Raw genomic sequence first — 24,969 nt, forward strand, 5'->3', positions numbered from 1 at the left:
TTACAATGTAAAAAATATTATAAAGAAAACCCCTTGAATGAGTAGCTGTGTCCAAACCTTTGACTGGTAGTGTATATGTGCAATTTATAGACTATAATGATTTAATACAACAGAATGTTGTTTAAATGCTGAGCCCTTTATGTCCCTACCAGCCTATTGTGTTGCACTCGCAAATGCTTCACAATGTATTTGATCTGTAGGCTATAGCCTTGACATAATTTAAATAATATAGCCTAAATAATTCATTTTCATTATTTCTTGACTACCTGTCTGGCTCCTGACCTATTTAGTGTTTTATATGCTGTTTAATACCACATGTAGCCTATTTGAAATGATGAGCGCTTCTTACAGTCACCTTTTCCTGTTGTTTATTAAAATACTTTTAATTCCAATCCTATGGTTTGGTTTCAATACTTCAAAACCAAATGGTAGGTCCAGGTAGTCACAAGAATATACTGAAAAAATATAGAAATGCAACATGAAACAATTTCAAAGATTTTAGTCAATTTAAATAAATTCATTAGGCCCTCATCTATGGATTTCACATGACTGGGAATACAGATATGCATCTGTTGGTCACATACCTTAAAAGAAATGGGCCTCACAATTGGCCTCAGGATCTCCTCACGGTATTTCTGTGCATTCAAATTGCCATTGATAAAATGCAATTTTGTCCGTAGTTTATGCATGCCCATACCATAACCCCACCGTCACCATGGGGCACTCAACAAACCGCTCGCCCCCACACAACGCCATACACGTGGTCTGCGGTTGTGAGGCCAGTTGGACGTACTGCCAAATTCTCTATAACAACGTTGTTAGAGAAATGAACATTCAATTCTCTGGCAACAGCTCTGGTGGATATTCCTGCAGTCTGCATGCCAATTGCACGCTCCCTCAACTTGAGACATCTGTGGCATTGTGTTGTGTGACGAAGCGGCATATTTTAGAGTGGCCTTTTATGGTCCCCAGCACAAGGTGCACCTGTGTAATGATCATGCTGTTTAATCAGCTTCTTGATATGCCACACCTGTCAGGTGAATGGATTATCTTGGCAAAGGAGAAATGGTCATTAACAGGGATGTAAACAAATTTGGCACAACATTTTAGAGAAATAAGCTTTTTGTGCTTATGGAAAATATCTGGGATCTTTTATTTCAGCTCATTGAACATGGGACCAAAACTTTACATGTTGTGTACTTTTGTTCCGTGTAGATGGGTGTTGGTTAAATTGTGATTGCGAATTCGGAGCAGCATTATTTTTTTATATATTTTTTTTTGTGAGTAGCAGTTTGTATTGGAGCGGTTGGAGAGGATGTGGAGCGCTGGAGCTCCATGAGCGATGACCGGGATTTCCAACCTGCTCAACTCCACTCACATGCTCTGTTACCTGGTAGCCCTGTGTTTTGTGTATCATGTCTTTCTGAAGTCCATGCTACCCGTGGTTGCTGACTTTGTCGCTCTCCCTGTCCCAGGTACATTTACATCCCATTAGGAGGCTCTCACCATGGGCTGCTGTGGAAGATGCTGTCCACGGCTCTGGCATTTGGCTTTGTGTGTTTCTGGCATGGAGGACATGACTACCTACAGTACTGGGCTCTGATGAACTGGGTCGGGGTGCTGGTGGAGAATGGAGTGACGATCCTCCTCTCTTCTCCCCTCGTCTATCCATCTATTGTAAGTGACTGAAGTCCTTACTCACCTTAGCTCTCATCTACCCCTCTATTGTTTGTGAGAACACATGATTGTAAATGAATGAATGATTGACCGTCACAGGTTTTGCAAATGTGTGCGAAAATGGAATCAACCTATCGATTTCCCCGGACATTGCCTTAACTCATGTGTCTGTAGAACGGTCCCAACTACTTTTTACTGAATTACTAACTGTTCCTCTAAGGCTCTTTGAAATTAATCTGGTCTTTCCGTGTGGGTGGGGTTGGTGTCTGTGTGGGTGTTTGTGTGTTGGTGTCTGTCTGTATATGTTTGAACGCACTGCTCTGTGTTGACTGCGATTTACAGCAAAGCCATAAAAACGATGTGGGAGGACTTATCAGCTCAACCCACACACACTCGCACGCATGAACACACACACACACACACACAAAGTGCTTAGTCAAGCCTGGGTCTGTTGGCTGACTCTCCATCACACTGGAAGGGGAGTGAAGCTGAGGCCTGGACCCTCTCCCTTCTTTATTTCGCTCTCTTTTAGCTTCTCTCTCCTTCTCTGCCTCTCTCTCTCTCTCTCGCTCGCTCTCTCTTTCTCTCTCTCTGGGAGAATCTTGAATCCTTGCGTCCTCTTTTGAAAAAGGTTAAAGTTATTCGAGGAGAGAAAACGTGGAAACAAATGCACTTGTATGAAATGAGACTCCTCTAGCGTGTCCTCAGGCAAATGACTTTGGAATCCCGAAATACATGTGAATGTGGTAAAAAGAAATTAGCTAGTTGTGCTAGACATTTTATAGATAAAAGGATACGCAGCTTATTGTTTTTAAATGTGTGTATGCTTTTATCATCACAGACAGCTCTTTCAAAGGGGGTGTGACGGATTTCAAAACTCTTCCACGGTAGGATACACCTGAGCATCCTACACTGGAGGAGGCAATTTAGGAGAGGAGTAAACTCCTCTGTTCTCTTATTAACTAAATGACACTCTCTTACATATGACAACCACTTATCGGTTCCCTTTCGGTCAGTCAACTTCAGTACAACATACTATGGGGGAGTCGCACTCTAGCGACTTGAAGGATCTACAATCACGCCTGACAAGGCCAATGAAATCCGCGCCTCGCTGGAAGCCATGCCTTACACAGGTGATAAGGCTCAGATTCATTCCTTAAATTATTCCGCTCTTCACCTCGGTGTGAAACAAAACGATTCACGCTACTAAAACAAACAAGACTGTCTTACGTTGCGCCAAATAAACTGTCCCTTAGTGGTAGAGCTTGCCCGCCCCCTGGACGTTGTGCGCTGAAGTTTGTGTGGTTGTCATAAGTTTCCTAATCAATCATTAGTTATTCTTCTAATTGCTTGGCCTGTCTATAGCAATAGGTAAGATGGCTAACGTGACCGAAACAATGAAAGCTAACAAGCCGGGTTCGGGTTTGCAACCATGCCCCAATGAATTAAAAGATACTCACGTTGGTTGTCTTGTATGTCTCGGCTCGGTGCATGCTCAGGCTGCCCTCGCTCAAATCTGTTTGTGTGGGAGACTAGGGGACGGCTGGCACTGTCCTTTAGGGGGCTTGGTGTTTCCGATAGTGACTTCCTCTCCCGGGTGCCCTTACCTCAGCTGAGTCTGCGTTGCGGGACGCGGAGGTGGTTTGGGTCATTGGTCTAGTCAAATGTCTCCCGGTTCCTGTGTTATGCTCTGTCAACAGTTACGGGACGCTTCTCTGAGAGAGGGCGACCAGGTTCTGTGGGTATCCCCCCCACCGCCTGTGTCTGCCTTGATTAGGCACCGCTTGCCTCTCTTCCCAGAAGGGTCTGGATCCCACCTGGGTGATCCGGTCCTACGCACACTTTCAAGACCAGGCTAGCTAACAAGCGCTGCATAGCGTGCTAGCCGGGTAAGCTAACGCACCGAGGCGAGCTAGCTACTACTAGCTAGCTATCTTGTTTAGTATATACTGTACGTAGCGTTAAGTCGCTTGGTTATTCTAAACGGACCGTGCTGCGGTCAGAGGCTAGCTAGCCTAGCTTAGACTAAAGAGCCTCCTGGCTAACGTCGGCTAGCATGCATAACTGTAAATGATGCTTACTAGCCCTGCCTACAACCCCATTCCTTTTTTCAATTCCTGGAGTTGGAGGGAATAGAGAGGGTGAGGATTGCGTGCTCCTCCCCTGAGCAGCTGCACAACTCCACAAAAACATTGCTGTGACGACGGTGCCCACACGTTTCTTTTACGGCAAATGGGGTATTATGTCTGACATTGCGGGAGCCCTCTGTGCCCATAAGAGGGCCGGGCTTCATGCAGGCTATACAGTCTTACGGAAGCACAATGTGTGTTGGAAACTTGTCCCTGTTTAATGCCCCTCTGGTACCCCGCGTTCCATGGTGTTCATGTGGTGGTTGGTAGCGGAGTCCAGCAGGGTTGGACACGACCATGCTATTATCCAACACACCGTCTCTGTGGTTCATATGGACTCTGAAATTAGCTGTCTTTCTCCAGCTCACCACTTTCTATTCCTGGGAATTCGATTCAATTACGAATCGCCCCTGTCTGTTACCACAGAAGGGGTTTGTTTTTCTGAGCTGTCTGTTCCAATCCCAGCTACAAAATTTTTTCCCTGGGTCTATTTTTAATGTGTGTGGTCCAGTGCTGGGTGCCAGCTGGTTACCGTAATGCATCTTACCGCCTTAAACGAGTGAGGTTTGTTGTGACAACAGTACTCCCAGGTGGTACTGCCAATCGGGGTTCGTCACTGATCGCCGAAGCCCTTGTACCGAGAGTGGGCCAGGCTTTAGGCAAACTCCAGAGTTACACAGTGTTCACAGGTGTCCAAAAGTGTTGTCTTCCGTATGTGAGTTCGATGAAAAGTGTCCCTTCTCCATGTTCAGACACACGGTTGTCAAGAGTGGTGGAAATGGAAGAAGAACCAATCTCTCCCAGTCCACAAGATGGCGTCCCGTCAGGGTACAGGCTACAATTTGTTGTGTGTCCCCCACGCTTCTGCATCATCATTATGTTGACTGTTCTGGAGGCCTCAGCGCCCGTTTTGAGTGAGAATATATCGCCTCCATCTCCAGAAGCAGGCAATCTGAATGGTTCCTGTGTCGAAGATCCAGGACAGCTGGTACAGCCGGTATGTCCTGGTTCCGAAAAGGGACGGAATGCTCAGAATGCTCACGAGCCGCCGACTATTACAGCCGATTGGCTGGTCCAGGGGACAAGTGACATTACACACATCCATGCTGCTGTCCCGTATTCAGTCTCTAGGCTTCATAAGAAAGCAGAAAAATAGCTGTTTGACTCTATCTCAGCGCATTTCGTTTCTGGGTCTTGAGCTAGATTCCATGGAGGATGTCTTGGTTCAAATTTCGGCTGGGTCACACAGTGCATTTTTGCCAATGCTGACTGGGGATGATAGCTTCTGTGATGGAAGTCGTTCCCGTGGGGCTATTGTTGATGCGGCCCTTCTAGCACTAAGTGCTAGCCACTCACCTGGAAACATCTTGAGCAGTCGCTTCGGGTGTCCCTGTCATGCTATTGTCAGGGGACTCCCATGGGCTGAGTTGTATCCCGCAAGGTGATCACGACAGACACATCCCTCCGAGGGTGGGGTGCGCTGTACGACGGCACCTCGATTCGGGGTGTATGGACACTGGTGCGGAGCGCACTGCATATAATTTACCCGGAGCTCTTAATGGTGTATCTGGCGCTCAGGTGCTTCCCCCTGCCTTTGTTGGGCCGGCTTGTGCTGGTCAGAACCAACAAAGTGCATCAACAGACATGGCTCACTCCCTATTGCTGTGGAGCAGTTCGCACATGCTCTCGCTTTGGACGACGCATGTCCCCGGTTGCCTCAACTAAGGTGCAGATATTTTATCCAGGTGAGACACTCTCTCTCAGGAGTGGATGCTACATCCCTGGGTGGTCTCCATAATATGGGAAATGTTCAGCAGGGCCGACGTAGAGCTTTACGCATCACGAGAAAATGCGTAGTGTCGTCTATTTTTCTCGATGAGGGACCCGAGTGCCCCGTTGGGAACAGACGCTCTGTCACACCAGAGGCCTCGGACCCTCCTTTACGCGTTTCCGCCAGTGGTTCTGATTCAGCCCACGATGAAGAGGGTGAGCCGGCAGGGCTTATTATTGATTATTGTGGCTCCCTGTTGGCCCAGACAGCCTTGGTTCAGGCGCATGGGCAGGTTTGGCAAGCGAGGCTGGAGATTTGGTTCCTATGGGCCTGGCCCCGGAGAGGGCCTATCTGATGGCTAGAGGTTTACCTCTGGATGTTATTGCTACCATTCAGTCTGCAAGGGCACCTTACACGAGAGCGCTGTATGTGTGTGAATATGTGGCAAGCATTTGATCTCTGGTGCCAGGATAAAGGACTGTGAGGGACATCCTTATGTTCCTACAGGAGCTTTTTGAGCAGGGGCGGGCATTTTCCACGTTAAACGTGTACATGGCTATCTAAGGGTGTCATGTGGGAATTGACGGAGCCTAACATGGGGCCCACCCCCTGGTTGTGCAGTTCCTGAAAGGTGTACGTTGTCTCAGACCAGTCTTTAAACCTATTGCGCCCACATGGGACATGGCGCTAGTTTTAGAGGCACTGTGTGCGGCCCCCTTTGAGCCTCTGGAGTCGTTGGATCTGAAGATCATGTCTTACAAAACCTCCCTGCTCATGGCTTTGGCCTCGGCTAAACATGTTGGGGATTTTCACGCGTTATCCGGCACTCAGTTCCCCCGGGCGACTCTGTGACATTGCGTCCAAATGCGGCCTTCGCCCCGAAAATCATGTCTATGTCCTACAGGTCCTTTTGAGTTATTTTTCTTTTGCTTCTGAAGAGCAACAGAGCTTGTGTCCTGTGTCCATTGTGAGCTTTACGCACATACATTGAACGGACCCAGGATATCTGGTTAGTTGACCAGCTTTTTTTTTTTTTTTTGCTGATCCAGCTGCGGCAGGCCACTCTCCCCCTGGCATATAGCAGCAAGGGGCAAGGGTGACCTAGCGGTGTACGCGCCCACTCCACCAGGGGTCTGGCAGTGTCTTGGGTGTTGTTTAAAGGGTTGACTATAGGAGATATTTGTGCTGCGGCGAGTTGGGCATCACCACACACTTTTATAAGGTTTTATCGCTTGGATGTCACTGCTCCCAGTGTAGCCCCAGTGTGCTTACTGCTGGGACATGGGAACGTCTCTAGGCTGCGCACCGTGTGCGCAATACCCAGACTGCTGCATCTGGCGGGGTCAGGTCTGGGTGGTCTGCCATGGGCCGTTTTCTTTTAGTATCCGTTGGGGTCGGCTTGGGGCATGATTATATTTCCCCATAGCATGTTGTACCGAAGTTGACTGACTGAAAGGGAACATAACGTACTGTTCCCTGAAGGAGGGAAACTGGGTACAACACCCACATCTTTCTATTACACTTCTCACTGCACCCATTCCACATGATTGTCATTCTGCAGTTTATCGTAGTTTATCAGTCTACACCCCTCTACTCCTTCCGCCCTCGAGCCTCCCAGCCCACTCCTTCTGACCAGGCTGCCTGTGTGTGTGTGTCCTGCAGTATGCTGCAGTGTTTCCGCTAGATTAGTCTCTTCTAGGTGGAGCGCAAAGCAACATCCAGGTCAATTGAAACCAACAGAAGCCAAACTCTTTTAGGCAGGAGGGAACACAGCTAGATGTGTGTGTGTGTGTCTGCCTGTGTGTTTTATGACAGTGATAGGATGATTGATGAGGGGAAGTAGGGATGCTTCTGCTGATTTCCGCAAGTCTCCTATTCTCCCTCTTCCACTGCCCCACCTCCCTCCCTCCTCTCCGCCCAGTTCCTATTTCTCTCCCCAGGCAGCTATTTGTTTAGCTCCCTCACCTCCTTCACCAGAAATGAAGGGAATTATTACAGATGGCTACAGTAGTACTGAAAAATGTGTCATGAACCGTAAACAGTTCCATTCCCCTGCTCAGCATGTGTGAATGAGACTTTATTTTTAGGCTCGTACAGATGGACCTAATGCTTTTTAATTAAACTCACTAGTTCAGGTATGATAGTAGGTTGTTCCTGAGTGGCGCAGTGGTCTAAGGCACTGCATCGCAGTGCTAGCTGTGCCACTAGAGATCCTGGTTCGAATCCAGGCTCTGTCGCAGCCGGCCGTGACCGGGAGACTCATGGGCAGCGCACAATTGGCCTAGCGTTGTCCAGGGTAGGGGAGGGAATGGCCGGCAGGGATGTAGCTCAGTTGATAGAGCATGGCGTTTGCAACGCCAGGGTTGTGGGTTCAATTCCCACGGGGGACCAGTATGAAAAAAAAAATATATATGTATTCACTAACTGTAAGTCGCTCTGGATAAGAGCGTCTGCTAAATGACTAAAATGTAAATGTAATGTAAATGTTGTTCCTCCCTCTGTAACTGGTATGGTAGTGACATCTTGTTGCTCCTCCCTCAGTAACTGGTATGGTAGTGGCATCTTGTTGCTCCTCCCTCTGTAACTGTTATGGTAGTGACATCTTGTTGCTCCTCCCTCTGTAACTGTTATGGTAGTGACATCTTGTTGCTCCTCCCCCTGTAACTGTTATGGTAGTGACATCTTGTTGCTCCTCCCTCTGTAACTGTTATGGTAGTGACTAGGGATGTGAATTGAGATCGTAAAAAAACACATTGCAGTTATCACAAAACTACCACTAACAGGTCCCAATCATCATCATCATATAGAGGGGAAAAAAACTACGAACACTTAACGCAACAATGCTGTAACGTTAGTTTTTTTAGCTAGTTTATTAACTGGAAGTGTAATGCGCAGCAACTCAAACAAGGAGTGGGGAAGGGGCCATGCAGTGTGCGTCTGTGAGTGACGAGGGGAGCAGGGAGGGGGAGAGATGTGCTGGTAGACTAACTTATTGCTAGTTATTTATCATCTCATCTGATTACATAGTACCTGTCTTGTTCTTGACTGCATCAAACCAAGAGAAGCTAGTTAACAACAACTCTATTCAGCCTACCTGTTGGCTATTGGTGTGGTAGCCTGTCCTTCTCATTTCACTTTTAGTTCTGTCATTTTAATTCCATCTTCCATTGATTAGTATAGATACTGTATCTCCTATTAACTTGCCTAGTGATGGTTTGATGACTTGTAATTGGATGAAAACAACAACAAGCTACATGTGCCACTCTCCTGAAAAGAGGAAAGCGTGATGTAGACCATCTGCATTGTGAATTCACTTGGAATTTTACAAAATGTTCTTATCGCGTTAACGGAAAAACCGATAACAAAAGCACTGTTTAAACGTTAAGAAACATTGTCCAGTTGTCACATACCTAGTAGTGACAGCATGCTGCTCCTCCCTCTGTAGGAGTGCTGTCTCTCCCCGGAGGCCTTCTCCACTGTAATATTTATGTTGCCCCTCCCTCTGTATGTTACTGTAACTGTTATGTTGCCCCTCCCTCTGTATGTTACTGTAACTGTTATGTTGCCCCTCCCTCTGTATGTTACTGTAACTGTTATGTTGCTCTTTCCTCTGTATGTGACTGTAACTGTTATGATAGTGACTGCATTACTCCTCCTATCTCTAGGAGCGCTGTATCTCCCCGGCCATGAGGAGGCGATGTTTGGCTCTCATCTCAGCCTTCTCCACAGCCATGCTCATCCTGTCCAACCTCATCTTCCTTGGGGGAAACCATGTCGGCAGGATCATGTGGAAGAGGGTCTTCATACAAGGTGAGTTATCTACTATATCAACCCAAGAATATCCCCCTCTTCCCTGACACTCTGTGGTACTCTGGTTTGACCACTGGCTTTCTTTTGATTGACTTCCCAGTAGATTGACTGATTCAGTCCCTTCAAATCAGTGAGGACAAATATGTCAAAATCCTCACTGTAAAGATGAGGGTTTTAGATCTGACAAGGCTGTGTTGAACGTGTTCCCCGAAAATGTGATGGCACAGTCCCTTAACGAAGCATGAAAACGAATGACGATTAGATGCGTGCACACACACAACACACTGACCCATGTAGCTGTGTTCCCTCCTGCCTAAAATAGTTTGGCTTCTGTTGGTTTCTATTGACCTGGATGTTGCTTTGCGCTCCACCTAGAGAATAATCATTTGGAAACACTGCAGAAGACATAGTGCTCTAACCAGATGGTCTACCACCACCACCACCTCTGGGCTGTGGCCCAAATGGCACCCTATTTCCTCTATAGTGCACTACTTTTGACCAGGGGCCATAGAGCTATGGTCATAAGTAGTGCATTATATATGCAATAGGGTGTAATTTGGGACACGCCATTGGTCTGGCAGCAACATACAGTACTGCAGGACAGTTGCCCATCCTGCTGCTTCCACTTCTTGAGATGGACTTGAGACAGTTGGTCTGGCCTACCACCACACACACACACACACAGACACAAACAGAAGCACACAAACACACACCCGACACCCACACACACCACCAATTCACTTCTGGCAGAAGCTCCATATTCTCAGATGTTCTTCATTTTCCAATCCAAGCTTGCACCATTCCACAACATCCATAACATCCATTCTCTGCCAACTGATGTAAGGTGGTAGAACTGCTTGGGAGTCAAGCTTCTTCTCATCGTAACTCTACCCTTTCTCAAACAGTGTAGCCCAGCCGCTGACATGGAGATGATAGCCCAATAGTGTTCAACGGAAAAGTTGTGCTCTCCCATTCACACACACCTCTTTTTGGAGTTTGTCTTCCAATGACTATCATAAATGCATGGCTCTAGCCTTGTAGTGTGGGTCGGATTTTGCCACATCATGATATTAGAGTTTATGCTATTCTCCAGCAGTAGCCCCTTCCCTAGGACTGTACCTGCATCCCTCCCTCCCTCCCCTCACTCTTCCCCTCTCCCTGTGTCACAAAGTGCATCACAAGCAAGTAATTATACCATGCAGACAATAACAGTAAGTCTCTCACCGGCAGAGCAAAGGAACCATTCAATAGGCCCAGGTCAAAGTAGTGCACTATAAAGGGAATAAGGTCCCGTATCCACAAAGCGTCTCAGAGTAGGAGTGCTGATCTAGGATCGGTTCCCAACCTGGCCATATAATCTTATTCATTATGATATAAAAGGCGAAACTGATCCTAGATCAACACTCCTACTCTGAGATGCTTTGTGGATATGGGCCCTAGTCTCTATTTCTAGTGGATGTGATTACCGGGTGCAGTAGGGGGCATAGATACAGTATAAGAGCCAGCATCATAAGTGTGATCACACCTCTATACTGTAAGCTCTCTATGCAGACTAGAATATGATGGCCATTTGCGTCCGTGCATGCTGACTGACTCCCCATTGAAAATGCATTTAATTAGCAATAACTTTATTAAAGTACTGCCTGTATTGTAGCCTACTACTTTCTATCACGTAAAGTAGGTGCTATATCTTCGTATAGCTGTGATGTTTATAGTACTCTAATGTATGTTAATCTCCTTGGTGCTAAATTTGCTCATCTACAGTGGCTTGCGAAAGTATTCACCCCCTTGGCATTTTTCCTATTTTGTTGCCTTACAACCTGGAATTAAAATGGATTTTTTGGGGGTTTGTATCATTTGATTTACACAACATGGCTACTACTTTGAAGATGCAAAATATTTTTTCTTGTGAAACAAACAAGAAATAAGACAAAAAAACAGAACTTGAGCGTGCATAACTATTCACCCCCCCCCCCCCAAATCAATACTTTGTAGAGCCACCTTTTGAAGCAATTACAGCTGCAAGTCTCTTGGGTTATGTCTCTATACGTTTGGCACATCTAGCCACTGGGATTTTGACTATTTTGTGTATGTCCATTACATGAAATCCCCCCAAAAAACAATTTAAATTACAGATTGTAATGCAACAAAATAGGAAAAACGCCAAGGGGGATGAATACTTTTGCAAGGCACTGTATCTACCATACATTATTACACTTATCTAACAACACCATTACATTATTTCAAACAGTCAATGGAGCAAGAAGTGATTGTCCCATTCATAGTTTTGTTCCTCTTTTTAACTTTGTAAGGTGGTGTGTTAGCACTGTTAAATGCACTTTAAATAAACTCTGACTTCATTGTATCAGTGAGGTAATGGTATTAAAAAGACAGACTCCTGCTCTGAACATTCTAACACAAAGTGCACATACCTTTATAAATGTGTTGCAGTGGTTAGCATGTTGTTGGATGTTGTAACATGGTAATGTGTGACTAACTGTGTTACAATGGTTGGAATTAAGTTGTGTGTTGCCAACATTGTCACTGTGTCTGTGGTGAAGTGTTGGGAGCTGGCTGGTTGACTGGTGGAATCTGCGCTGTGCAGTCTGTGCTGGTTGGCTGGTGACATTTTGACAGGGAGAGCGTGGCAATAGCCAGGTAGACATCTGTTGCACGGCTGTGCTAGCACCTGTCCCTTTCCAATCTCCCCAGGGCACTTTCTTCTGCTCAATTAATTAATGCCTAAAGCAAGACTCGGGTCCCTCCCTGGAGTCTGGCATCTCTCTCTCTTTCCTCCCTCCCTTTTCCCTCCACCTCCCTCTCTTGATCCCCCTGATCCCTCCGCTTTCACTCAGCTCTTTTCAATCTAGATTTCTCTCTTTTACCTTTTCCCCTCTCTCTCTCGCTCTCTCTCTCTCTGCTTCAGTGACATAATCCTATGGCAAATACTGTATATGTGAAACAAGTGAGAATTTGTTTTTTCCTGTTCACACAAGGGCCATGCATTAATGGGGTGGGGGGGGGGGGGGGTGGTAAAGGTGGGGTGGTAAAGGTTATAATGTTAAACTCTCTCACATCCTCTCTCTCATTATTAGTTTCTATCACGTCAAGTTCAGTTCCAATGAGCCTTGTTGGACCGATGAAGTGTAATCATTCGTCACAATGCATGAGTAGACATTTCTCAGCTCTCCTGTGCCTCCCGCCTGGCAATGTCTCTCTGACAGCCCATGCCCTTCAGATAATTCCCATTATTACTACTCAGTTCCGTTTATGGTGTGCTAGAAATTCTCTCAATTCTAGGGGTGCTAAAATCAGTCATCTAAATCCTGTTGAGCTACTCCCCCTCATATCATACAAAATATACAAGTATATTTAACAAATATACACGGGCAATAGCACAAAAGAAATAGCCTCTGTATCAGGCTTATGCTGTCCTATCTGAATGGACACAGGTAGAGAGGGCAAGACTGTACAGCCTCCCCTTGAGAAACTAAATATAATCTGTCTAACAGGAGCTCAAACGGGTAGGCCTACATAATATAAGCACTTGGCCCCCAGGACCATACAATTACCCAATTGGCAATTACAACCAAATAAACTGGTTCTACAATGTAAAAGGCAATTTCCACATCCATTAGTACATTCGTCTTAATCAGACTTAATGATTATTAATGATATTTCAACACCATGCATACATGGAACAATAATTGTATCTTCAACGTTCTGGCTCCAAAGCGTGGAGCGCAGGGCACGTAGCCTATTTCTATGGGCGCTGAGGCGCGCACACTCCTATTACGCACAACCAGAATGACAGAAATAGGACACAGACACACGGAACTCTGACATCTTGGAAATATGAACAAAGGAAACCATACATTGAATTAAATAAACATACAGTTGAAGTCGGAAGTTTACATACACTTAGGTTGGAGTCATTAAAACTTGTTTTTCAACCACTCCACAAATTTCTTGTTAACAAACTATGGCTTTAGAAGCTTCTGATAGGCTAATTGACATAATTTGAGTCAATTGGAGGTGTACCTGTGGATGTATTTCAAGGCCTACCTTTGCTTGACATCATGGGAAAACCAAAAGAAATTAGCCAAGACCTCAGATAAAAAATTGCAGACCTCCACAAGTCTGGTTCATCCTTGGGAGCAATTTCTAAATGCCTGAAGGTACCACGTTCATCTGTACAAACAATAGTATGCAAGTATAAACATCATGGGACCACGCAGCCGTCATACCGCTCAGGAAGGAGACGCGTTCTGTCTCCTAGAGATTAACTTACTTTTGTGTGAACAAACAGCAAAGGACCTTGTGAAGATGCTGGAGGAAACCGGTACCAAAGTATCTATATCCACAGTAAAACGAGTCCTATATCAACATAACGTGAAAGGCCGCTCAGCAAGGAAAAAGCCACTGCTCCAAAACAGCCATAAAAAAGCCAGACTACGGTTTGCAACTGCACATGGGGACAAAGATCGTACTTTTTGGAGAAATGTCCTCTGGTCTGATGAAACAAAAATAGAACTGTTTGGTCATAATGACCATCGTTATGTTTGGAGGAAAAAGGGGAAGGCTTGCAAGCCGAAGAACACCATCCCAACCGTGAAGCACGTGGGGGTGCTTTGCTGCAGGAGGGACTGGTGCACTTCACAAAATAGATGGCATCATGAGGAAGGAAAATTATGTGGATATATTGAAGCAACATCTCAAGACATCAGTCAGGAAGTTAAAGCTTGGTCGCAAATGGGTCTTCCAAATGGACAATGAACCCAAGCATACTTCCAAAGTTGTGGCAAAATAGCTTAAGGACAACAAAGTCAAGGTATTGGAGTGGCCATCACAAAGCCTTGACCTCAATCCTATAGAACATTTGTGTGGCAGAACTGAAAGAGCGTGTGCGAGCAAGGAGGCCTACAAACCTGACTCAGTTACACCAGCTCTGTCAGGAGGAATGGGCCAAAATTCACCCAACTTATTGTGGGAAGCTTGTGGAAGGCTACCCAAAACGTTTGACCCAAGTTAAACAATTTAAAGGCAATGCTACCAAATACTAATTGTGTGTATGTAAACTTCTGACCCACTGGGAATGTGATTAAAGAAATAAAAGCTGAAATAAATCATTCTCTCTACAATTATTCTGACATTTCACATTCTTAAAATAAAGTCGTGATCCTAACTGACCTAACTCAGGGAATTTTTACTAGGATTAAATGTCAGGAATTGTTAAAAACTGAGTTTAAATGTATTTGGCTAAGGTGTATGTAAACTTCCGACTTCAACTGTAACTTCTACCTCATGAGTCTTGTTAATGTGCACAATAAACATCGCGCCCACTCAGATGGTAAGAATTGGTTAGCTAAATGAAAATGTATCATAGGCCTATCAAACATGAAACAGAAATGTCTGTGTTGCAATAAACGGTATGGGGATGGAATGATTAAACACTAGCAATTATTGTAGTATTATATGGAATATAGATTTACCACATAGGGCCTATGCATTTAAACGTGTGAAAGCAAGAGCAAACATTTCAACAAGATAAAAAAAGCACTCCACTGGTGGGAGTTTGGAGAGTGCAAGTGAAGAGCCACGCCTATGGTGCGTCTTTGCAACAGTAATCATTCATTTTAAACAAATTCCAAATGCAAGCTTCATAAGTAAATGATCAATTTCAAGCATGCATAACAAAATACCAGTAGGCCTATGCTAGTAATTGTTGCCCCATTTGCTGATGAGCAAAGTAAGGAGTTAATATTCTTCATCACCATCTTTTTTTGGGAGGTATTTATTATGGCAATCCTCTCTTCCTATAATTTGACGTTTGCGCTGCACCCAATCCTATAGCTGTACAGCAAATCAGCAATCTGTTGGCTACCTCACCACCCAACCTGTGTTTATTGACAGTTTGCTGGTCCAATCAGGGTGCCGATTGTGCATTTCACTAGCCAATCTGTTGCAGGTTTTTTTGCTAGGGCGATGCTGCGGCTATTGTCTGGTTGTGTGTAGAGTAATCCATGTAGACTCTGTGCCACAATGTGAGTGTCAAAACATTACAAAACCTAGCCAGGTAATTTCAAGTCATCAGTCTCACGTCAAAGTCAAGTCTCAAGTTATTTTATTTTCTGTCAAGTCCAGTCTCAAGTCATCAAATTTGTGACTTGAGTCAGACTCGAGTCCAAATCATGTGACTCTCGTCCGCAACTCTGTATTATCTCCAAGATGGACATACAAATCCCAACATTTTAGTGTGCTCTGAAACATGGTTAAAACGCTCTGTTGAATTCCATTGCACTTGCTGATTATAATGTTTACAGATGTGATAGGCCAAAGAAGGGTGTAGGTATAATAATTTATGTGAAAAACTACTTTAAGGCGACCCAATCTCTCAATGTCTTGCTTCCGAAACAATTTGAGCTACTAGTTATAAATGGTGTTATTTCCCCAGAATATTAATTTCTACACTACATGACCAAAATTATGTGTACATCTGCTCATCGAACATCTCATTCCACAATCATGGGCATTAATATGGAGTTGGTCCCCCCTTTGCTGCTAAAACAGCCTCCACTCTTCTGGGAAGGCTTTCCACTAGATGTTGGAACATTGCTGCGGGGACTTGCTTTCCATTCAGCCATGAGCATTAGTGAGGTTGGGCACTGATGTAGGGCAATTAGGCCTGGCTCGCAGTCGGCATTCCAATTCATCCCAAAGGTGTTCGATGGGGTTGAGGTCAGGGCTCTGTGCAGGCCAGTCAAGTTCTTCCACACCGATCTCGACAAACCATTTCTTTATGGACCTCGCTTTGTGTGCATTGTCATGCTTAAACAGGAACTTCCCCAAACTGTTACCACAAAGTTGGAAGCACAGAATTGTCTGGAATGTCATTGTATGCTGTAGTGTTAAGATTTCCCTTTACTGGAACTAAAACTATGAAAAACAGCCCCAGACCATTATTCCTCCTCCACCAAACTTTACAGTTGGCACTATGCGTTGGGGCAGGTAGCAATCTCCTGGCATCTGCCAAATCCAGATTTGTCCGTCCTACTGCCAGATGGTGAAGCGTGATTCATCACTCCAGAGAAGGCGTTTCCACTGTTCCAGAGTCCAATGGCGGCAATCTTTACACCACTCCAACTCATGCTTGGCTTAAAAGTCACTGAGCTCTTCAGGAAGGCCATTCTACTACCAATGTTTGTCTATGGAGATTGCATGGCTGTGTGCTCGATTTTATACACCTGTCAGCAACGGTTGTGGCTGAAATAGCCGAATCCACTAATTTGAAGTGTTGTCCACATACTTTTGTATATATAGTGTATGTTGCAGGTATTTATCACCCTCCCTCCGCCACATCGGGCGCAATCAATACTGTCTCTAAAATAGTGATATTGGGGATCTGAATCTCGATTGGCTCACTCTCTCGTCTGATTGTCTTAAATCAGCATGTATTGATCTGAACTTAGTCCAACTGATTTCAAAGCCCACTCGTTTGAATGTAAAGAGTCCTGCTAAATCAACTTTTATCACTGGTGATCATTTCCGTACACATCATTTTCTCTTATACAGTATACTGTAGTTCTGTTGGCTGTGTGTCTCTGACTACCAGAAGGGCCTAACATTAGCTATTATTCATACAGTGCCTGGCAAAAGTAATCATCCCCCTTGGCGTTTTTCCTATTTTGTTGCATTACAACCTGTAATTTAAATGGATTTTTATTTGGATTTCATGTAATGGACATACACAAAATAGTCCAAATTGGTGAAGTGAAATTTACAAAATAACGTTTCAAAGACATCTAAAAAAATTAACAACGGAAAAGTGGTGCGTGCATATGTATTCACCCCCTTTGCTATGAAGCCCCTAAATAGTTATGCACGCTCAAGTTTTCTGTTTTTTTGTCTTATTTCACACACAAAAATATTTTGCATCTTCAAAGTGGTAGGCATGTTGTGTAAATCAAATGATACAAACCCCCCAAAAATCCATTTTAATTCCAGGTTGTAAGGCAACAAAATAGGAAAAATGCCAAGGGGGGTGAATACTTTCGCAAGACACTGTATATAAATCACTTCTCCAAAAACATCCAAACTACCTCACCTCATTTCTAAATTGGAAATCTAGTAAATATAAGATTTAGGGCTCTGATAAAAAAAAAAAGAACGTAATAATAATAATTCCTTGGGGGGACACACCACTGGTACTTGATGACATCTGGACAGGACTAAGTGGGATGTTGTCATGACGCCACGTGACAGTTACTTGACCGTGTCTATAATAGTGACATGAAGGCCAGGTTAACAGGAAACAATCAGTGTCTTGTCTGGTAGTGATGAAGAGACAGAACAACCCTCTTTCCAACCCACCCGGCACTCCTTATTCTCACTCTCCCTTTTCTCTCTCTCACTCCGTTTCACTACGGTTCCAGATTTAAATAAACTCCCAGATTTTATTGTGCTGTTTAATAATTAACTCCACAGCGAACATACAGCTCACGACGACGACGCTGCGCTGCCTCCCAGCCTCTGGGACACTTTAAGGCCTTTAGAGCTAATTTGAGTGCTTTGTTTATTATTTTGTCCGCAAGCATTTTTTTGTTAACTCTGAAACGTGATGTGTTGTATAGTACAGCTTATTCAGAGGCTACACTTCACACAGATAGATTCCCATCTCAAATGAATGGCTTTTTAGTGTGAGTCCCAAATTGCACCCTATTCTCTATAGTGTACTACTTTTGACCATGGCATAATGCACTATGTATGAAATAGGGTGCTTTTGGGACATACTTAGTTTATCTTTACTGTACTACAATCCTTGTTTTGTGAAATATCTTATTGCCTCATTAGTTTTAGTTACAGATACTGATGGCGCTGTGTATCATCAAGTCCCCCTGGCTGTACTTACTGTATGGATGGTGATGTGATTACTGTAATACTATCACATCATTCAGTACCCATGGTGGTATTTGCTGATGGTGATACAGTATAATGTTGTTAAGTTCTCTTCTGCTTTGATGGTGATGTGATATCATCATAGGGTATTGCCCTCCCACTGACAGACATTTTCATCCATCCATCCTCTCTAGCCTGGTTAAAGCAGACTGAACGCATTGATGGGGAGTGCTGCATTCAGTCTGCTTTAACCAGGCTATATCTTCTCAGTGTTTCAGGGTCAAAACCATTTTAGTTGAGGAGGATAAAGACCTGATGGTTTCTATGAAATTGGATTGTACTGTAGCCCGCCCTACTTACCTATCATTATGTCTGATATGAAGATTCAAAGGAGCCTCATCAACACAGATGCATGTGTGTGTGAGATAGAAGGCATCACAGAGACATACAGCGCTATCAGCCCTGCCCACAGTCATCCCCCTTCTGCTGCATGGGGACCACCAGGGACCACCAGCCCTGTGGCAGAACATTGTACGGCATATGGCAATAGGTTACTGCCAGTGCAACTGGGGAAGCGAGACTTACATTACACACACGTATTACTGTAATACTAAGTAACCTACCTCTCCACTACACTACAACACAATGTAAATCAGCAAGAATTAGGCTATTAGAGTGTGTAAATATTGCAACAGAGGTGCTTTTAATACAACTGATAACGAATAGCCTACAAAACAGAAAGACAACCGTTCAAAATATTTTCATCCCAAAATTGTCTGTCTGACTGCCCGCCCGCCCGCTCCTGCCCGCAGCATGAAAAATGCAGATCGCGCTGCAATGCTCTCTGTCGGGCCCACAGATCCCACGGAATGCCTGTGGGAATGCAGCTCTCTAGTTGGGCGCACCAGTGCTACCAATGAAAAATGTTAATTTAGAGCCCGGCCTACAGGGCACTATATAGGGAATAGGGTGCCATTTGAGTCTGAGGCAGTGATTCTCATGCCATAGGTTAATGTCAGTGCTACTGTAATAGACTGGAAAAGGGAGCCTCTTCTTAATACCAGTGTTGTACCCAAGAGCTGATGATGCATTAGTCTGAGGCAGCAATTCTCAAGTTATTGGTGAGGACCCAAATTGGGGTCGCGAGAGGTTTAAAAAAAGGTTGCAGACCTGTTTCTAAGAATATACACTGAGTGTACAAAACATTAGGTACACCTTCCTAATATTGAGTTGCACCCCCTTTTACCCTCAGAACAGGCTCAATTCGTTGGTGCATGGATTCTAAAGGGATGCTGGCCCATGTTGACTCCAATGCTTCCCACAGTTGTCAAGTTGGCTGGTAGTGGATCTCTACTCCGACTAGCTCGTTCCATTTCATCCCACACAGATGCTCAATTGGATTGAGATCTGTTGACTGGGTAGGCCACTGCAGTAAGCTGAATTCACTGGCATGTTCGTGGAACCATTCCTGGACAATCCTAGCCTTGTGGCAAAAATCTATTCGCAGATGGATATACTGCTGCCTTGAAGGGATGCACCTGATTGGCAATGATGTTCAGATATCCTGTGGCATTCAAATGTTGCTCCACTTTTATCAAGGGGCCCAATGTGTGCCATGAAAACACCCCACACCATCACACCACCACTACCAGCCTGCAATTTTGACATGCAACATGATGGATGCATGTACTCGTGGTTTTCTCCATACCCTAGTCCTCCCATCAGCGTGAAACAGCAGGAACCAGGATTCATCAGACCAGGCAATGTTTTTCCAATTCTCCAGTGTCCAGTGTTTTTGTTCCTTAGCCCACTGCAACCGCAGTTTCTTGTTTTTTGCTGAAAGAAGTGGAACTCTGTAAGGTCGTCGGATGCCATAGCCCATTCGTGTCAAGGTACGGCGAGTTGTGCCTTATTTTTTGGGTCTTTGGGCACCAATGTTGTACTGGACTGTCAGTTGACTAACTCTAGCCCGTCTGTTGCTCTGCACAATTCGAGTCAGCCTCCTTTGTCCTCTTTTATCAATGACCCTTTTTCGACCACTGGCCTGCTGCTGGATGTCCTTTGGGTGGTGGACCATTCTTGATACACACAGGAAACTGTTGAGCGTGAAAAACCCAGAAGCGTTGCACTTCTTGACACACTCAAACCGGTGCGCCTGGCACCTACTACCATACCCCGTTCAAAGGCACAAATATTTTGTCTTGCCCATTCACCCTCTGAATGGCACACTTACACAGTCCATGTCTCAATTGTCTCAAGGCTTAAAAAATTGTTATTTAACCTGTCTCCTCCCATTCATCTACACTGATTTGAAGTGGATTTAACAATTGACATCAATAAGCGGATCATAGCTTTCCCCTGGATTCACCTGGTCAGTCTATCATGGAAAGAGCATATTTTGTACATTTACTGTATATCTTGTAGAATACAAACACTTTCTTGTTGAAAGTCAACAGACATGCAGTTAGTCTGTAGATAGATAGTTTGTAGAGCATCTACAGATGGACTATCCAAATAGTGTTACCGACTATTTCATATTTCGAGGGTCAGCGGCAGCCACAACATTGATTTGATAATCCTTCTTTTGCTCTGTAGACACGCTTAAATTGAATTGGACTGAAGTGGGTATATCTGACCAAGTACTGATTCTGTGCTCTTTATGATCCTATTCCGTTTTTTCTATTTTCTTACCTTTGATATTGAACACTGCATTGTTGAGGAAGAGCTTGTAAGTAAGCATTCACTGTTTACACCTGTTGTATTCTTTGCACGCGACAAATTAACTTTGATTTGATTTGGGCTGTAAATGACTCACGACTCCACTTGCCGCACCTCTTCATTCTTAACCTACTAAATCATTTTATTGCAGTCGAAAGCTGCAATGCGGAAATCCCTAGAATAATATACCGTAATGACATTGCCCATTTTCATGCCTCATCACTGCCTGCATCATAAATGGCACTCTATTTCCTACATAGTGCACTACTTTTGACCAGAGCCCATAGGCACTATATAGGGAATATGGTGCCATTTGGGACGCAACCCCAGAGTGGCCTTTTCTCCCCGTTTGTACTTATTACAGACCTCTATGGTGCTAATCAGCACACAAAGGCAGCCATGTTGGCTAATTACAGGTTTCTGATTGAATCCTTAATAACAGTAATCAAACTGGTGTTTTTTGTCAAATCACACACCCAAACCCTCCACTCTGGGTCATGTTCATTAGGCACTAAACGGAAGAAAGTTTTATGAAACAGAGCGGGAACTACCTGGACTTGACCAATAAGAAATATTATTTGTAGCAAAAGGTTTGGAAGCTTTTTACGTGCCCTAATGATATTGAACACTACTCTGGTGCCGTCTCCTCTAACAGGAAGAATGGGTTATCTCATGTAGCCTTTGGCAAAAACCAGCTTCAGTCGTGATTACGGATGCATGATTGTTTGTGGTTTTAGCACGGCTGTGCTGCGATCATAGGTACAAACGACATCCAAGCACTCTTTTAAACTGTCTACATAACAGCATTATCTAGAACTTATAACAGAGAGTACAAGTCCAGTACCAATAGGTTTGGATACTACCTGATGTGTAATGTAACATAGAGGTGTGTCTCTGCCCAAAATTGGCCTTAAATCCTTATGTTAATCCTGGGTCTGTCCTTGGTCATAATCCCATTCTAATCTTCTCCCCGACCCTTTGGCTGGCAGTGGGCTGGAATTACAGTATCACAGCAAGACACCCGGCACCCTAAGGGGCACCGCAGGGGAGGTGAGCCCCCTCTCAGGGCTAAGGCCTATATCTGTTCACATGATGTAATGAACTGAAATTAAGACACACAACACACATCCCTCTCTCTTTTGAAATCTCTGTTTACCCTTCCTCTCTTCATTTCTGTGATGAAGAGAGGAAAATGTATCTTTCTGTTTTACTCCTCGTCTCTCCTCATCCTTCGTCTCTTGTCTCTGCGGAAACCAAATGTGGACATTCTTGAGAGTGCATAAACCTTTTCCGCCAGACTTTAATCCTTAAAAGTCACCTGTGCGTCAATCTAATGAACATAATAAAACATTTCCCATCAAAATCCGTCAGTTTAAGCTAAAGATATGTTTTTTTGCACCGCATCCGCCTATGTCGCCCTTCCTGAAAATCAGTCTTCTCACGAAAACGTCTGTAGCGTCCGAACGGTTTGGTTTACTAACTAATATGGAAAGATGAGACTGTCACAAACACGATGGTGTTCTCCGTTTTGCTCTACAACCCCCACAAGCCTCATGGGACTCGTCTGAAGTCGGTAACGCCGATGTGCCAGCGCTGTCTGTAGCGTCCAAACCGTTTGGCCTACAAACTAATATGACCTCACTGTGGAAAAGGGAGACTCTCACGAACACGATGGTATTCTCTCACACAAGTGTCACAGGACTCATCTGAAGGTAACCAGGTACCGGTTTGAAAAAGGAATGGAAGTATTAAAGTAGTTTTGTGCCAACAAACAAAAAGGGGTTAAATATGTGTTAGAAAAACATAGGGCAGACACTTCAAAACCTTATTCCTTATGATACATTTTTGGACTGTCTGTTTTGCCATTTATTAATGTTATTCAATGCGTTTCTATGGGCTATATTAGTAAAGGCCAAATTCAATATTTTATAAAATACCGGGGTCCTAAAATTCTACATCAAATAGCTAAATAATCCATGGTATGACCATCTTAAAAGAATTCCATATGTTAGTTTAGTAGAACCCCCCCCATCCCCCCGCCCCCAAACGCTTATTAAAGCAATGATCAAAACAGTTTCCCAGCCTGCTGTTAAAAGCAGTGGTGAGGCTGAGTAAGAATGTCCAGTCACTCTAGGCTTTTAGTGCTGTCAGGACCATCTGCTCTATAGAAGTGTGTTTACACCGTCCTGTAATGTCTTGGGGTTAGTATATAGCCCTGTCTGATCTGTACAAGTGTCTTGTATTTTGTTGTACGGAGTGGCTGCGATTCCAGATTTTCTGGAACCTGACGAAGCTGCTAAAGATATGGTCGACATGTTCAAATTTTTGCATTCCGTGCCTCAAGTGCGAATTTGTTATGTTGTAGCCTACACAAAAGACATGCTGGACATGTTCGTACAAGCATATCAAACACAAGCAAGACCCATACAGGCAGTCAAAAAGGAGATTATTTTCTCATCATTGCAAACGTTGGCTAGCTCTTTTTTCAGAAACTCTCGCTACGATATGGCAGCATAACTATGAAGATTATCATCACAAATAGTAGTCAGTCTAAAGTAGTAGTTGACTAACGATGTAAGGAGTAATAGCGTACCGGGCGCTGCAAAATGAACTCGACCATTGTCAGATTCTGTTACCGGTCCAAATACAGTGGATATAAAAAGTCTACACACCCCTGTTAAAATGCCAGTTTTTTCGTGATGTAAAAGAATGAGACAAAGATAAATAATGTCAGAACTTTTTCCACTGTTAATGTGACCTATAATGTGAACAATTCAATTGAAAAACAAACTGAAATCTTTGAGGGGGAAAAATAAAAAATAGAAAACTCACAATAACCTGGTTGCATAAGTGTGCACACCCTTAAACTAATACTTTGTTGAAGCACCTTTTGATTTTATTACAGCACTCAGTCTTTTTGGGTAGGAGTCTATTAGCATGGCACATCTTGACATGGCAATATTTGCCCACTCTTCTTTGCAAAAGCGCTCAATCTGTCAGATTGCGAGGACATCTCCTGTGCACAGCCCTCTTCAGATCACCCCAGAGATGTTCAATTGGATTCAGGTCTGGGCTCTGGCTGGGCCATTCCAAAACGTTAATCTTCTTCTGGTGAAGCCATTCTTTTGTGGATTTGGATGTGTGCTTTGGGTCGTTGTCGTGCTGAAAGGTGAACTTCCTCTTCATCTTCAGCTTTCTAACGGACGCCTGAAGGTTTTGTGCCAAAATTGCCTGGTATTTGGAACTGTTCATAATTCCCTCCACCCTGACTAAGGCCCCGGTTCCAGCTGAAGAAAAACAGCCCCAAAGCATGATGCTGCCACCACCATGCTTCACTGTGTGTATGGTGATGTGCAGTGTTGTTTTTGCGCCAAACATACCTTTTGGAATTATGGCCAAAAAGTTCAACCTTGGTTTCATCAGACCATAACACATTTTCCCACGTGCTTTTGCAAACTTCAGCCGGGCTTGGATGTTTTTCTTTGTAAGAAAAGGCTTCCGTCTTGCCACCCTACCCCATAGCCCATTCATATGAAGAATACGGGAGATTGGTGTCACATGTAGCACACAGCCAGTACTTGCCAGAAATTCCTACAGTTCCTTTAATGTTGCTGTAGGCCTCTTGGAAGCCTCCCTGACCAGTTTTCTTCTCGTCTTTTCATACATTTTGGAGGGACGTCCAGTTCTTGGTAATGTCTCTGTTGTGCCATATTTTCTCCACTTGATGATGACTGTCTTCACTGTGTTCCATGGTATATGTAATGCTTTGGAAATTATTTTGTACCCTTCTCCTGACTGATATCTTTCAACAATGAGATCCCTCTGATGTCTTGGAAGCTCTCTGCGGACCATGGCTTTTGCTCTGAGATGCAACTAAGAAAATGTCAGGAAAATCCTACTAGAACAGCTGAACTTTATTTGTGATTAATCAGAGTCACTTTAAATGATGGCAGGTGTGTAATGACTTCT

General features: G+C 44.2%; 1 protein-coding gene across 1 annotated transcript in view; it reads left to right on the top strand.

The window, feature by feature from the left end:
* hhat (hedgehog acyltransferase) overlaps positions 1-24,969 on the top strand; it is a 96,499-nt gene that overhangs the window by 59,516 nt on the left and 12,014 nt on the right. The window contains exons 10-11 of the mRNA XM_084168618.1: positions 1,476-1,677; positions 9,243-9,387. Of these exons, the coding sequence (XP_084024744.1) occupies positions 1,476-1,677; positions 9,243-9,387 (347 nt within the window). The remainder of the gene's footprint in view (positions 1-1,475; positions 1,678-9,242; positions 9,388-24,969) is intronic.

This window comes from Coregonus lavaretus (genome assembly GCF_964263955.1).
Source record: "Coregonus lavaretus genome assembly, chromosome: 1".
Lineage (NCBI taxonomy): Eukaryota > Metazoa > Chordata > Actinopteri > Salmoniformes > Salmonidae > Coregonus > Coregonus lavaretus.